Raw genomic sequence first — 16,650 nt, forward strand, 5'->3', positions numbered from 1 at the left:
AGTTGCATTGAAGGTATGAGGGATAGCACCTGGGGCACAGAGGCCAGTGGAATGTGATAGCTCCCAACAAGACAGCACCTGCAACCTGGAGCAAAGCATGCATCACAGATGTGCAGCTTGCATTGCGTTCCTGGTGCCCTCTTTACTAGACCGTCTGCTTCGCAGGAGATTCCTGCAGACCAGCGCTTACAATGATGATCATGTCAAGCAGTGTAATGAATCTACCACTGCCATGCCTTTTCGATAAAATGTCAGTGCAGGTATTACAAAACAGATTTTGTCATCTTCCTCCTAGATTGGTGAATTTGTTCTGCAATAGGTGTTGGGTTTCTTTAGATGCTCTGGTCTCATTTCCATAATAGGACCTACTACTGCAGATGGAATTGCTTTCAGGACAAGACTGCTGTCCTATAAGATCTGATACATTTGCCATTTTTAGTGTACTGTGTCATGTGGTCTGTGTATATAGGGATGACATTAGGAATGTCAATACTTCTTCAAAGGAGATGTTTAATAAAACAGTCCTGGTAAGGAAAAAGGTTTGTGTCTTTTAAACACAGTTCACTGAAATACCCAACAATGAAGTGGAAAGCTTTCTCCTGTAATAAAAGCCTCTTGAGCTGAGAAGACATCTGCTTGGCATCCATCCTGATAAGTTATTTTTAGAGATCTGTTAGGAGATACAGTATCATGCATTTTGAAAGATTTTTGTTCGTGGACTAATGGGCATGCCTTCAGAACTACTGGGATCATACTTATTGTATATAAAAATCCAAAGACTGTGCCTCAACTCACGTGGATCTTTCCTCTTTGACCTCAAAGGAAAACCTTGATTTTAACATTCAGTCATGGGCAACTTTGTTTTCAGAAATGTCTTCTACAGCTTTTCATTGGTCAGTTCAGAACCTCCTGTAACGATGACAACTCTGCTTGTTTCAAACATAGGAACATTATGTTGCTATTTATGGAGAAATGAGTCCCACTGCTTTTAACAGCTATTCTGTAGTCTTGTCTTTTAACCACGGGGTCTCGTAGGCTTGCAGGTAAAATGTCTACACTGCTGGTGAGAGACAAGTTATATAGGACCTGTCAGGTTCCAGAATGTGAAGATGCGTGAACAGTTCAAACAGGATAATTTCCATTGTAATTAACATTAGTAATGATATTTAGGGATTCCTAGAAAGAACTACATCTTTGAGACCCTTTAAATACTTAACACCAAGCATTTAGCAAACATGGACATGGAGATATTCGATGATGTGGGGGCTAAATTGCCTTTCAGATGTTGTCCCAAAGGGCAGCATGCTGGTGCAGTGGTCAGCATTGCTGTCTTGCAGCACTGGGGCCCTGGGTTCAAATTCAGACCTGGGGTGCTGTCTGTATGGAGTTTGAATGTGCTCTCACAGGCTGAAAACACAGTGGTGAGTTAATTGACTTCTGGGGAAATTGGGCCTGGTGTGTGTGTGTGTGGTCTTTGTGTGCCCAGTGATGGGCTGGTGTCCCCTGTCTTGCTCCCCCATGACCACAAAAAAATTGTCAAAAAAATTGTTTGGCTGCTTAATTGCTGAGTGGAGAGCTCCTAGTCCTGGTTATCCCTGCACGGGTGTTCTGCTTTATGAGGTCAGTTAATACACACGGCATTTCTCGCAAGCAGCAGCTTTCCCATGTTTAGGTTTTCCAGTTAGCAAATAGTGGCTGAGAACTTCAGAATGACAGCTCCTGGCAAAGCTTTTAAGAAACAAGTTCATTCTTCAGTTTGCTTTTCTTTTGAAAGTAATATCTGGGCACTTCATATTTTAAACATGAGAACAGCTCTCTGTGGTGTCCTAGGGACAGATGACTAGATTATAACACTGCATGGGTTTTTTTTAACTACAGCTGCAATTTTCTGTTTCCAATTATGGTGGAAAATAGGTTCTTTAAGGTACAATCTCTTATGACTAATCCTAGAATAGCTGAAAACTAATAATCATTCACAAATATATTTAAAATCACTCAATGATTCAAGAGAGAAGGGTAAAAGGTATGAAATAATATAAATACATGAGAAATTATATTTAAATTGAGCCCATAAGGAAGCCAGTCTAGCAGATTAGCTATAATGAATATCAGTTCATGCATAATTTTTTTTTTATCTGCAGACTTGGAAATTTGGAAGAGAAACGTTATTATTTACTTGTTTCTTCCTTGTAAAAGACGAAAGACAGGCTTAGCAAAGCTGAATTATTCTGGTGCAGAGCAGCAATGCAGAGAGGCCAGTCAGACTCCAACAACAGAAACCAGCAGTTTCAGCTCTTCTCTAAAGGCCTAAGGTCGTGTAAAGGAAAAATCCCTTAAAACTAAGAAAGCTGACCCAGGAGGAACATGAACCATCATGGATCAGCCAGAGACCAATTCAGTCCAGCTATAACCATTTCAAAGTTAGATGTAACCATGATTGACATTGCATGGTTATTCCATCTATCTGGTTTCTAACCGCTTCTTCCAATTCAGGGTTGCGGGGGAGCTGGAGCCTATCCCTGCAAGCAATGGGTGCAAGGCAGGGTACACCCTGGACAGGACACCAGTCCTTCACAGGGCACACACAGACACACACACACCCTGGACAGGACACCAGTCCTTCACAGGGCACACACAGACACACACACACCCTGGACAGGACACCAGTCCATCGCAGGGCACACACAGACACACACACACACCCTGGACAGGACACCAGTCCACCGCAGGGCACACACAGACACACACACACCCTGGACAGGACACCAGTCCATCGCAGGGCACACACAGACACACACACACCCAGGACAGGACACCAGTCCATCGCAGGGCACACACAGACACACACACACACCCTGGACAGGACACCAGTCCATCACAGGGCACACACAGACACACACACACACCCTGGACAGGACACCAGTCCATCGCAGGGCACACACAGACACACACACACACCCTGGACAGGACACCAGTCCTTCGCAGGGCACACACACACACCCTGGACAGGACACCAGTCCATCGCAGGGCACACACAGACACACACACACACCCTGGACAGGACACCAGTCCATCGCAGGGCACACACAGACACACACACACACCCTGGACAGGACACCAGTCCATCACAGGGCACACACAGACACACACACACACCCTGGACAGGACACCAGTCCATCGCAGGGCACACACAGACACACACACACACCCTGGACAGGACACCAGTCCTTCGCAGGGCACACACAGACACACACACACCCTGGACAGGACGCCAGTCCACCGCAGGGCACACACAGACACACACACACACACCTGGAAGCTAATTTACCCTATCGGTATGACTTTGGTCTATGGGAAGAAACCGGAGCACCTGGCAAAACTCCCTATAAACACAGGGAGAACATGCAGACTCCGCACAGACAGCACCCCAGGTCCAGAATTGAACCCAGGGCCCCAGTGCTTCGAGGCACCACTGCATAGCTATGATTGTTATTATTACTAGCATCCTAATTGGCTCATCAGTTCTCTATTTTCTTTCACATTCCTTTTGAAACCTATTGCCCTACTCAAGTTCTGGCATATGTGTATCCAAAGTTATTTGTTTGCAATAAATCAAAATAACTCAATATTTATGAAAAACGCAGAGCTGGGATTGCCCTGCAGAGGGCAGAGTCCTTCCGTGTACAGGGATTGTACTGTGAAATGAGAGCCTTGGATGTTCCAAGTGGGGAACACAGCACACAGCAATAACCAGAGTTGTTGATTCTGCACACAAATGTGTTTATTTCATGAAGAGCAGATTGAGTTTACCACAAGCAAATACATTTGGAATTTAAAGGCATATTTTAAAAACAAGTAAAGATGATAGTGTTTTACCGAACAGGCAGGACTGGGCCTGCAGATTGCTATTTGAGAATAAGCCAAGCTTTTCTCGGACAGACTGTTTTATATGGACGTTTGTTTTACATACATTTTACAACAAAATGGCCACTGTTGAGGGAGAAGCCGATGTTGCAGATGATGATGATGAAGGGTGATCACTGGGAAGTATGTGTTTGTGGGATGTTTCATTACGGCTACTGCCAGCCCTCAAAAAAGCCCATGACAGACAGCAGTGTTACCTGAGAAACACAACTCAGTCCTTCTCATGGCTACACAACATGCTTCCTCACACTGTGAACAGCTATTATCACACAGTGCCATTCACTGACCTATCCACCCATCCAATTTCCTACTGCTTCTTCCAAGTCAGAGTCCCGCAGGAGTCAAACTCTCTCCCAGCGGGCGCCATGCACAAGGCAGGGTACACCCCGGACAGGACACCAGTCCATCACAGCGCATACACAGACGCACACAAGCACTCGTGCCAGGGCCAGCCAATGAACCTGCCAGTATGTCTTTGGACTGTGGGAGGAAACTGGAGCTCCTGGAGGAGACCCAAGAACACATATGACCTCCACGCAGGCGGCACCTCAGGGCCCAGTGCGTCACCCTGCTGCCCTCATTCATCCGCCCATCATCAGACATACACCTGCTCCTTATAGGGATTGCAGCTTTCCAAAGCCCGTTCCAGAAGCACAAGCGTGCCAGGAGGTTTTTGCAACTTATGTACGAAAATACAGCGAAATGAAACCGAGGAAGATGCCAACAGAGAGTACACCCAGGAGCTCCCTGCGCTGCTGAAAGACGGTTTGCGTGCACGCTGGAGGATGAATGAATTATTTCAGGATCTCCGGAGTGACGGCTGCGTGCGTGTGCTGTCACGTCTCGGTGGACGGCTGCTTAAGCAGAGCTTGAAATGAGTGGGTCCCCAGCCCACAAGCACCCACGCCCAGCTTATGCGGGGCCGCACTCTGTCATTTCAGCGAGCGTCGAAATAAACCAAGAGCACTGACACTATAAATTGAGTGCCCAGCAATCTCCAAAACAGAGATGTCCTGAAGCTAAAAAATCTCGGGCCAAACATTTTTTCACAATCCCATCTTTAATTTATACTAAATTTCCAGTGGTAGATGTAGGAAAATGTGACCCCTGTATTGGTTTTAAGTGCCACATCCCTATAATGCGTTTGCCGTCTTGCCCTGATTCTTTCTGGATTTGAGTTTGCAGGGTTCCCTTTACCGAGCGATACGCAAGCTTTTAATTAAAGAAATCACCGTTGCAATCAAGGACACGCTGCATTAACCTAAGTTTTGGATTCACTGTGTCTCTTCGCGATAGAAAAATAGTTTGTTTAAATGCAGATAATGAAATACTTCCTGCCTTTGATCGGGCGCTTCGCCACCAGTCACAAAAAAAACGTTTTTTTGTTTTTACAGGTTAGCTAATTTAATCATCGAGTACTGATCTGAGCTGTATGAATAAGAAGATTTTTTTAGAAGTCTTAACTTTCGCTGAAATGAGGAAATGACTAATGCAGCCACATAGAATTCGCGTTTATACAGGAATTATGAAGGATTCAGAATGGTCAGTGTGGAAAGTTAAAATATTGTCTGGAAAGAGATGAAGAATCGCAGACCGTCCCGCCACTGTTCTGCATGAAGTTAGGAAGTAAGATGATCCGCTAGCGAGTGGTGGATTGAGTTTTTCCTCTAAGTTTAAAAATACCACAACGGGGCGGCTTTTATGAGGAGAGAAATTTTGCATGTGCTTTCCAAACGAGCAAGGGAAAAAAATATTAACCGCGATAGCTCGACTGGAAGATGTTTTAAGTTATTTTAGTCTTGCTTCTGAGCTCTGTCTTGCGCTTTCTAAGGTGAACGAGAGTTTAAGTTCAGGCAATTGAAATGTATGAATTATTCAGAAAGCATTTATGATCTCTGTTTTGTAAAGAAGACTTTTATGTTTCATGTTCGTCGAATTTACAGGATTATTAACTGGAAGGGAAGAGAAACGATCAGCCGGGAGCCGCTCTCCGGGGAGAGAAGACCGGGTATTGGTCGTGTGTAGTCCTGTGAAGATGATGTGGAGGCACGTTGTCATGGTGAGCCTGAGCCTGTCTCTCAGTCTGATCCACTCTTCTTACCCACAGGTGAGTGCTCGTCGTACGGCTTCTGCAGTGCACAGTTCAGCACGTTTAAAGGCGTTGATACACCGCGTTGATCGCATGTGCTTTAAAAAAAACTTCATTCTTGTATTGCAAAGACCCGTTTTGCATGTTCCGAGCCTACTATATAAGAAATGAGGTGAAAATCTCGAAACAGTGTTTGAAATTATACTCCATGGAAGGGCTGAGCTAGGTATATCCGCTGCAAACATTTCACAGAAGATGCCGGCACGTTTTCTATTTGGCTTGTGTCTGCACTCAGCAGTAACACTGCACTTCAAAATCGCTTGCAAGATACTGTACTGTATGTAGAGATTTGTAGACATTCCTTAAAGTGTTTTTTTCTTATGCACAATGCACTTAAATAATGTTTCCTTTGTTTTATAGATGATGCATATTAATGGGGTGTTATAGCCTGCTAGATATTAATTATACTGCTGAATTAAGATCTCGTGCTGCTACACATTGCTGTCTGCAAAACAATACATTGCATCTCACAAAGTTATCTAATTTGAATAAGATTAAATTAATACAAGACATAGATCTGGTTCAAGCAGCTCAAACAGAAATCTCAGCTCAAAACCTGACAAAACCCCCTGCTGTTTCCTGGCACTGGTCTGAGTGAGCACTTGACTCTGATAAGCGTTAAAAGTTTTTGGAAGCATTAGAAAGACTCTGGTGTTTCAGGAGGAGATTAGGAGAGATTTGCAGCTGAAAAGAGGCCTGTGAAAATCAGTATTGAATGTCAGGCTTTACGAGGCGCTGTCTGCAGGGCGTTTACTGTGAGCTGGGAGCGCTGGTGCCCAGGCATCTCCATCACAGACGCCCTCATGAAAACATCTCCTCTGTACCTCCTGCAGACTGACGAGAGAGCGACATTTTAACAAGTGAGCATCGAAATCTCACACGCAAGCCTGACACTGTCAAGACCCTGAACTATTTATAGACCCTGAGCTCTGGCTCTTCTTGTGCAAGGGGTGAGGGTGGGCCTGAGTGATCGCAGTACCTCTGTGCCCCTCAATCGCTGCAGGCAGGATCGAGAGCAATAGGAATGAAGACCACACTCACTGATTCCCACATCACACATCAAACACATACTTCTCACAATGAAACTATAACAGTATTTTGCGCCCTTCACCTCCAGATCTTTTGACCAGTGAGAGAGCTGTCTCAGTTTGAAACTGGGCGGATTGCTTCACTAGTCTGGAGCTCAATAAATAGAGCAGAAGCCTGGAGGGAGCTAGATTCATTAAGTCTTGGAGACAGCAGTGATGGTAGTAAAATCTCTGGAAAAAATTAGACTTAGTTTGTCATGTAGCTCAGAGGACCCATTAAACTTTTGATGAAGATCGTGAAATTTGTGCATTTAAGGGAGGATCATAGCCCACAGTGAACTCCACACTCGAAGGTTGTCTTTTTAGCGATTCCACTTTTCAAGACAACTGAGCTTAGTTGCAGGGGCAGTCAAAGCGTTTGAGTATTAGATGCAAACCTGGGCCCACAGTGGGTGCACAGGGGGAGTGAGAGTACAGAGAGGCTGTTCCAATCTGTCCACCTAACCAGACACATTCCAAGCTCCTCAGCAACATAGAGGAGTGCACCATGTCTCTGCAAGTCCCTGGAGGACTCTGTACTGCCGACAGCGCTGAGCCAGTGTGGAACAGCTTGTGACATGACCCAGGAAACCCCTCACAGGGTCTTGGCCACAGAATCCAGCCTGCACTCAGAGAAACAGATCTTCCCGACCTGTTAAATCTTTCGGTTGGATCTGTCTGAATTGGGCGGCTTCAGCGAGCATGGAGAGTCTGAGTGCTCCTTGTGTTGCTCGCTCTGGTGATGGGAGGGCTTGTGCTGTCTTAAAAGTCTCCTTCTCTCCAGGGCGGCACACACACACGCGCACGCACGCACGCACGCACACACACACACACACACACCACACACACACACACACACACACACACACACACACACTAGTCAGAGGTTTCCCAGTAGCAGGGCTCCACATCAGTATGTAAACCCCACTAACACAGCAGCTCAGCCTAGCACCCAGTCTTCTTCAATTTGAGAACCTAAGAATCTGTTTGGTGTCATAATAATAATGATGATAATAATTTCTAAAGTGCTTTATTCCATACAGGGTCACACACACAGGCATGCTCACACCAGGGCTGATTCTGCTAGAAGCCAGTTAACCTGCCTGTATGTACAGTATATGGGAGAGAGTGGGACTGTGGGAGGAAGCCAGAGCACCTGGAGGCACAGGGAGAACAGACTCCACACAGATAGCTCTCCAGGTACACGACTGAGCCCAGCACTGCAAGGCAGCAGTGCTAGCCGCTGAGCCTGCCTACCACGCCTGTGCAATAGGAGTCAGTTTTACTTCTTAAAATATGGAAGAGCTATCTCTGACAAGTCAATATTTTCTATCTTAGTAACCTCGTTTCAGATAAAGAAGGGCAGTCCTTTGTGCATCTGTCTGTATGCAGCTTGTATGTGCCTTGGGAATAGTCCTGGAAGGGCTCAGCCCCTGACCCGGGCCTGTCAGACAGCCCAGGTGTCTTCCTCACAGCCTGCCGATCTCATCCACCATTCTGGTTGCTCACCGCCTTTGAGGAGCCCAGAGTGGCAAACCGTTTCCCTGCTCACCGCGCTACGGCGAGGCATGAGCGCCAGAAGAATTTTAACAGCCTGTTAATTCGGGACAACATTCAGCATACCCTCGACACTGTTTGGGCTGGCATACTGTCATGTCCACAGACTTTTCAGAAGTAGAAAATAAACAGAGAAGACCGACATCCGTATTTATTTTGGGGTCCTTTTGATCCTGAGTTCTTTTGCAGTGCGAGCTCAGTTGAAAGTTTGTTTTTCAGGGGAGCGTCAGGGATGGAACAGCCTGGCGTCTCTGAGCCTCCTGTTTTTTTTTCAGCGCGATGAACAGAGAAACTCCACTGCCCCCTCTTCACTCCGCGTTTAGAAGCTCCCTGCTCAGGTTCTGGTGCCCCTTGGCGCAGGTTAGCACAGACTGGCCATTCTGCTCAGAGACAGACCCTGTTTTCAAACTGGCCCAGAAGTCACCTGAGCCCACTTCCTTCTGACACCTCCCCCGCCGCTCCACACACACACACACACACACACACACACACACACACACACACACACACACACACACACACACACACACACACACACACAGGGCTGTTTCATTGTCCTCCCACGCAGCACCATGATCAATGGCGTCTTTCTTCCTTGCCCTCTCCTGCACACCCAAAGACTTCCTAAATACAAGCGCTTATGGAAAGCTGGGTTTAAACAGAATTAATCGGCATGTCTTGTGGGAATCTAGTGGTGAAAAATAGGCTACTTTAAACGCACTTCACATTACAGCGATGTAAATGTGCAGTAAAGTGCATCTGAATGACAGAGGTGTTTTCAAGGGTCACTTCATTCTGACTGAATTTGAAGAACCCACAGGATAGTTAGGATCAGTCAGCTCTCTCAGTTTGCAGCCAAATGCACAGCTGCACAGATTCCAGGCTGCCTGCTGACTGCTGGTGACATCAGTAACGGACAGGCGTCTCCTCCAATCAGTGCTGAGCCCCTGCATGTCGCTGCAGAGCTCGCAGTGGGTCTGCAGACGAAGGGCTCAATGGTGGGTGAGCAGCGGGCTGTGTGAGTACTGGTGAGTCCTTGTGGAAAGACAAAAATGACAATTCCAGCTGGGGTGGATCCTTAAGAAATATCCTAAAAAATGTTTAAAATCACATATTTTCATGGAAATGATCATCAAAGGGTGGCATGGTGGCCCAGAGGACAGCTTTGCTGCCTCACGGCACTGTGGTCCTGGGCTCAATACTTGGGGTGCTATCTGGTGGAGTTTGTATGTTCACCCTATGCCCATGTGGGTCTCCTCTGGGCGCTCCAGTTTCCTCCCACAGTCCCAAGACATGCTGGTAAGTTAATGGGCTTCTGTAGAACTGGCCCTAGTGTGAGTGGGCCTCTGTTTGTGTCTGTGTGCCCTGTGATGGACTGGCGTCCCATCCGGGCTGTATCCTGCTTTGTGCCTGTTGCTTGCTGGGATAGGCTTTGGCTCCCCAGTGACCCGGTACTGGATAAGGTGGTTAGAAACTGGATGGTTGATAATGTGAACCTGTAACAATCTGTGGCTAAGGGGAAAAAAATAATAATGTGAAAAAATGATCATTTATAGAATTGCTACGTCCATCTTTATGAAAGAACTGTTCACCAACTGCCAGGGGACATCCATTATAATGCACACCCCTGAAGAAAAAACACATACAGGGTAAGACAGGAGTAACTGTCCCGTGGGGTACAGACCTTTGCTTGATGTGAGGAGGAAGATGGAGGTAGACACAGGCCAGGGCTTGTGAGTCCTGCCCACATTACCACCAGGCTCACTTTCCCTTCTTCCACGAAGAACAGTAGTACAGTACGTAGCCCGCCACAAAACTGCTGGCCATCCCTGAGCCTCCTGAAGCAGCCCCGTGCCCAGGCTGTGTTTGTGCTCCTCCTGCAGGACTGTCCCAGCAGGCAGGACCTGATGAGCTCCCTGCGGCAGGCTCACAAGCTGCTGTCTGCCCATGAGGCTTCCTATCTGCAGAGCCTGCGCACGCTGAGGAAGAAACTCAGCCTCCTGCAGGGCGCGGCACTCAGGCTGGCCAGCAGGAGCAATGGTAAGTCCCCAGTGCTATTTGAGAGTGGGGCAGGGCAGAGTAATGTGAGGCTGCCTTGTGTTTAACTGCATCTCAGCTGGAACAGGGGATACAAACACAACTATTACACAAAACATGTTTTCTCTCTCCATCCAAATTGTCCTAGAAGACACAAAAGCCCTTCTAGATTGAACTCAGACAGGGTCTAATTGCCAACTCATTATTGTATTGTAATCTGCTGCTAGCTTCTCTCTTTTTAGAAGGAAACGGTAACATTAGTTCTGGAGGAAATGTCATCTTACACTAAAACTCTAACAGCACCATGAAGACGGCCACCATCAATCACGATAATTAGCAACGAGAGAGGGGAGGTCACAGGAAGAGTCTTTTCTGAAACTTATCAGATTGGGTCATGAATGAATGCACTGTTGGGAGCAAAAGACAGGATGCCCTTTTTAAAGCATTTTATAAAAGTCTTGAAGTTCTCAAATCCGATGTAAAACATTTTCTGGGTTTAGTTTTTGATTTCTTGAAGACCAGCACTGGCCAGTGCGGTGACAGCTGGGTGTGTAGATGCAGTATATACTGGGCTGGTGGTGCTCCTTCACTCAGCGCTATGAGCCTCCTGCTCCACTTCATCACCGCCTGCTGTGGGTGTAGCCAGCTGTCCTGGGACCCGTGTCTTCCCCCCGCAGGGACTTGTCCCACACTGGACACACCCGCCAACGGCAGGAAACTGGGGAAGGCGATGGCCGTGGGGCACGAGGTGCACTTCCTGTGCGAGCCGGGGTTCGAGCTGGTGGGCTCGGAGACCAGGGTGTGCCAGGAGTCCCTGAGCTGGAGTGGCCAGCAGCCCTCCTGCACAAGTGAGTCCCAGGACTGTCCCCTCCGTCTCCTTTGCGTTGATCCTGTTAAATGTCACAGTGTCGCTCATTTAATTCCACTCTCTTTCCAGCTGGGCTTTGTGTAAAAGGTTTAGGTTCTGTGTCAAACCCTCAACCTAACTGCCCCTGAAACTCTTTACTTTTCTCACTTTAAACGTCTTCTGACCTAAGAGCCATGAACATGCTGGAAGTGCTGTATAATCTCATAAGACCCATTCCCTAAGTAAGCTTGTCTAGACTGTGATTACCATATATGGAACCAAAACAAAATAGAAAGGAAGTCATTAGGCAGAGGACAAAACCCTCCTGAGCATGTAAGCATTTTTCTCAGTGTGATGTCGATATTCTGTCTTATTCTTAATGTTACTTTAGACCATTAGATGGCTGACAGTCTATAAACTTATCAAGGTCACTGAAATCACCAATGCGCAAATCCCTTTGTCCTCTGGTCTCAGTGGGAGCTCAAAACCCTTTTGTTCTGTTTAGATATAAATGAATGTGCTCAAACTCCCTGTCTGAATGGAGGAACCTGTGTGGATGAGGTCAACCAGTACATCTGCATGTGTCCCAAAGGCTGGACTGGCGCCAACTGCCAGACCCCATCACTGACCTGTAAGTACAGCGGGGCACATGCAGGACACCAGAGGTCAGTGAGCAGACAGACAGGTGGCCAGCACTTATGCAATTGGCACACGCTCTGGCCTTCGCCATTAAAATGTCTGTTTGCTGAAGACAGCTCCTGGAACAAACTAAAACCTGAATGAATTATTGTGTAATTTTTTTAATAGAAAAACTAGAATGTTTTTTAGTGGCACAGTGGTGCAGTGGTTAGCGTTGCCCTGCTGGGGCCCTGAGCTCTTCTGCCATGTGATCTTTAGTGACCCAGCAATCACCACCTCTGTTTAAATCTGATCTGAAGCACTTCACTCCCTCCTCCACAGTGTCCCTGGACAGAACAAGGGGCACTGGTTTGGAACCCTTGTGCTGGGGGAGGAGCACCACCTACTGGTCCTCCAACCAGCAACATGTGCTTTCCTGAAGTGCTCTTTCACCAAGTACTGTCCAGGCCCTGTCCTGCTTAGCTTCTTAGACCCAGCAAGAACAGGATACAAGTCTGTCACACTGAAATCAAGCAACAGAAAGTTATATTCATCTTCAGTAGTAACTTCGAAACATTCAGCCTGTTTTTTCTTGCTGAACACTGCTGTGCTGGCTTTGATGTCCTTGACTGTAGCATTTTTATTCTGCAGACAGGCATGTTAAGAGAAAGGGTAAATGAACCTGACAAACAGGTGCCAGGTTTTAGCAGTTAGCTTAGGATGCACAATGTAACGATGTTAGTAAAATAACCCAAAGTGATCAGAAAGCATTGAAATCTCTTCTTCCTCCGAACCCACGAGCACCGATATGACTGCATGAGCACGGAGACGTTGCCTGTGGCCCTGCTGGCCATGTCTTCTCTCCCCGCAGACTGGAGCGTCCTGACCAACTCCTCCTCGGCCTCCAGCCGGCCGTCCCGCTGCACCCAGCTCCAGGGCTCCACGCACTGCACCTGCGAGGCCGGCTTCACCCTCTCCGGCCGCGACAGCAGCCTCTGCACGGGTGAGCAAGAGCTCAGCCTCGACCGGACCGACCTCTGCACACACACGGCACCTTAATGCTGACTGGTATCCTCGCTCTTTGTGCAGGTAGGGTTGGAAATACGTCTGCCAGCACCCAGTGGCTGAGTCAGGTCCAGGTTTATTGGCTGTTGCATAAAAGTCACTTTTGCCTAAGCATGGTGCACTCTGATTTGGTGTTGTGCTTGCAAACAAAACCTGCAGCTGGTGAAGTCAGGAAGACTTCCTGCTCTTATGCAGGGGGAATCACATTCATGCCCCTGGACTCACTACATCCACCACTGTAGTGCCCATTCCCAGGACAGCGCAGCGGAGCCATTGCGGTTTCTCTACGTGGCTGAAAGTGCAGGGAAGTGCAGAATCGCCGTCTCACGTGAAGCTCAGGGAGGCGCGTGTGGAACCCTGGCCAGAGACGCAGTCGGCCTGGCGCGGGAGGCTCCGTGGCTCAGGGTGGCCGCCTGACCGCTGTGGACGCGCGAGTGTCAGTATGTGTGTTTCAGACATCGACGAGTGCGAGCTGTTCCGCTCCGGGAGGACGGGGCGGCTCTGTGTGCACGCCTGCGTCAACACCGCCGGCTCCTACCGCTGCGCCTGTCCCGCCGGCTACGCCCTCGCTCCCGACCAGCGCCGCTGCAGAGGTCAGCAGGTCACGCCGCGCACGAAACACGCGCCCGCCCCGTCCCGCCGCCTGTCCTTTCTAACGCGGCTGTCTCCCCCGCTGCCTGCGTACGTGTGCAGATGTGGACGAGTGTGCCAGCCGCCAGCACAACTGCACCCGCGAGGACGTGTGTGTCAACACGTACGGGGGCTTCCAGTGTGTGCGCCCCGAGTGCCCCCGCCCGAAGAGCAACGCCACCTACGTCAAGACGTCCCCCCTGTGAGTGCCCTTCCCGCCGCCTCTCTCCCCGAGCAGCAGCAGCACCGGCAGCCCTGAGACTGAAGCACACCGAGCGCCTGGGGCTGCCAGTCCATCCCTCTTCTGACCACTGTGTCCATCAGGGGCGCGGGGGAGCGGGGTACGCCCTGGATGGGCCGCCCTCAGACACAGGCACACACACTCGCACCAGGGCCAGTGGTCCCACGAGCCAATTATCCCGCCAGCACGTCTGTGGACTGTGGGAGGAAATATACAAACTCCACACAGATTGAACCAGGGCCAACGCTGAGCACTGCGCTGCTCTCGACAATATTAAAAATACACAAAACACACAAAAAAGATTAGACACACATGTGACACGCTGAGAGGATGTCAGAGGGCGCCCGGGCGGTGTTGTCATGAGGTCCCCCCTCGTCTGCTGTGTCCCTGCAGGCGCTGTGAGCGCAGTCCCTGCCCTGTGGACCAGCAGGCCTGCGCGCAGGCCCCCAGCTCCGTGTCCTTCCACTACCTGCCGCTGGTGTCCAACCTCTCGGCGCCGCGAGTGCTGTTCCGGGTGTCGGCGGCGCGGGTGCTGGGGGACAGCCTGCGCTTCGGGCTGCTGGGAGGCAGGGGGCGCCGCCACTTCACCGTCCAGCGCTCCGACCGGCGCACGGGCCAGCTGCTCCTGGTCAGCCCGGTGAAGGGCCCTGCCATGCTGGACGCGGAGATGGAGATGACCGAGCTGGAGAGGGGGACCGTGCTCGGCCGCTACGTCACCAAGGTCACCCTTCTCGTGTCGCCCTATGACTTCTAGCGCTGAAGGACGGACAGACACACAGACAGAGGAGCCCAGCTCACGGCAGAAACCACCCCCGTGAGAAATACTCTCCATCTTTCCGTTCGTACCGTTCAGGATGCAAGCTTTCTTTTCCAAAGGAAGACCTTATTGCCAAAGTTCTACTACAGACTACAGTTCTTATTTAATCTAACCAGATCTAATCCTCTGAGGCGATAGCTAAGTACTCTCCAGCACACAGTCCGAGGGCACTGCTGTATAAATTACATTTCCAGGTGACCAAGCTGATTGCGATTATTCTGCGATTATTTTTATTAGTATGAAACTCTGAAAGGTGTATTGGGTTTTGTAAGTGATTGCTGCAGTGAAGATGCATTCTGTCTGTGACGGCAACAATGTTGATAGTGGTATCTCCAAACCACAGAAGCCCCTGGTGTGGATCGTGTCAATAACCAAGCTGGGAGGTTAATGTAGCCATCAGGGTGCAACTTAAAAATAAACCTCAAGCAACGTGGGGTCGGTGGGATGCAGGTTCACCAGAGATATTGGCTTGTTGACTCGAGCAGACAGGCTTCCTTTGAACTCTCCCACGGTTCCTGGTCACCATTCACCAGATGTAGTTTTTTTTTATTTGTTTTTGCATTTGTAATTCTAACTACAACAACACCAGCAGAAGATTGATGCTTCCCAGCAATACTGCAGGAACTCCAGTTACGCATTTCAATGAATAAAGCTTATTTTATAGTTTATGCGTTCTTAGTTTTGTTTTCATGTGGCAGGGTGTGACCCATGTGATTAAGGTGTGCTATCAACATTAACAGTCCAAAACATGAATACAAACCTTAATGAGGTATTTTTTTGAGAGGTGCAAAATAGTGAATAGCACATCAATCTGATTTCCAGCAAGTGTTCTGAAACTTAAGTAGCATTATGATCACAGATTTTCTAAACCTCAACAAAAACAAACAATTAGATACTGTGATTAAGGTCAACTAACACTTTCCGAGCCATGGTCTAGGGACAGGATGCAGGAACACTGCTGCTGGAGGTGTGGTCTTCCAGATGAGATGCCTACATGTTCAGTAAAGATCACACAGTGCTGTTTGTAAAAGATGGAGTGTTTAGCCCAGTCTCCCGTGTAAAGTCCATTCTGGGCCTGCTCAACCTGGTCTCCATAACTACACCCTTTAAATCAACTGACCACCTTTCCGCCTGCTCCCCTGAGTGGGGTGTTGGGGTATCAGGAAACAGCGATTGCAGGGGATCACCCAGCCAGGGCTGCACTTCAGCAGCAGATCATTTGAGGGGCTTTGAGGCGAAAAGCATGATGTACAAGCAAGGAATTCTTATTCATTGTGTCGCCTCTCCCCCCTCCCCCCAGATTCGAGCCAGATGAAGATGAAGCCTCTCTGATTTGCTGTCAGTAGTCAGGAGTGTATCAGCCCACTCTCTCTGCGCGGGGCACAGTGAAGAGCTGGCTTTTGAGAGGACACAGCTGAAATGTTGCACGTCAGTGTCAGACAGCACAGCTCTCCTCTCGCAGAGAGCCCAACAGAGGAGCAGAACTAAAAAAGAAGTTGTGTGGGTGTAACTCTGAAACACAGAAGTGCTGAAGACCTTTTTCCCCGGGAGAACGACTTGTTCATGTGAGGAGCTGGAGGACAGCGAATGGACACATCAAGCTAGTGGCAGAGTTGCTGTGGAATTAGGGGGTAGAGGGAGGCAGGGCTCAGAAATGCGGTCAGGGCAGAATGACACTGAGGAGGGCATCACAGTCCA

General features: G+C 48.7%; 1 protein-coding gene across 2 annotated transcripts; it reads left to right on the top strand.

Annotated features, from left to right (window-relative positions):
- The first annotated feature begins 5,594 nt into the window (after positions 1 to 5,594).
- On the top strand, positions 5,595 to 15,620 carry LOC102689088 (fibulin-7). 2 transcript variants are annotated; one of them, XM_006641246.3, is made up of 9 exons: positions 5,597 to 5,755; positions 5,868 to 6,031; positions 10,581 to 10,737; positions 11,412 to 11,582; positions 12,087 to 12,212; positions 13,071 to 13,202; positions 13,720 to 13,857; positions 13,958 to 14,096; positions 14,529 to 15,620. In XM_006641246.3, the coding sequence occupies exons 2-9, from the start codon at positions 5,960 to 5,962 to the stop codon at positions 14,887 to 14,889; spliced, it is 1,296 nt and encodes a 431-aa protein (XP_006641309.2). In that variant the 5' UTR covers positions 5,597 to 5,755; positions 5,868 to 5,959; the 3' UTR covers positions 14,890 to 15,620. The 2 variants fall into 2 exon arrangements, with proteins under 2 accessions (XP_015223444.2, XP_006641309.2); XM_015367958.2 differs by lacking the exon at positions 12,087 to 12,212 and having other exon boundaries at positions 5,595 to 5,755.
- The last annotated feature ends 1,030 nt before the right edge of the window (positions 15,621 to 16,650 follow it).

The sequence above is a fragment of the Lepisosteus oculatus genome, chromosome 20 (assembly GCF_040954835.1).
Source record: "Lepisosteus oculatus isolate fLepOcu1 chromosome 20, fLepOcu1.hap2, whole genome shotgun sequence".
Classification (NCBI taxonomy): Eukaryota; Metazoa; Chordata; class Actinopteri; order Semionotiformes; family Lepisosteidae; genus Lepisosteus; species Lepisosteus oculatus.

Coding starts and splice junctions, on each gene's coding strand:
- LOC102689088 (XM_006641246.3), top strand. CDS start 5,960: ATGATGTGGAGGCACGTTGTCATGGTGAGCCTGAGCCTGTCTCTCAGT. Junction 6,032..10,580: donor TCCACTCTTCTTACCCACAG/GTGAGTGCTCGT, acceptor CTCCTCCTGCAG/GACTGTCCCAGCAGGCAGGA. Junction 10,738..11,411: donor GCTGGCCAGCAGGAGCAATG/GTAAGTCCCCAG, acceptor TTCCCCCCGCAG/GGACTTGTCCCACACTGGAC.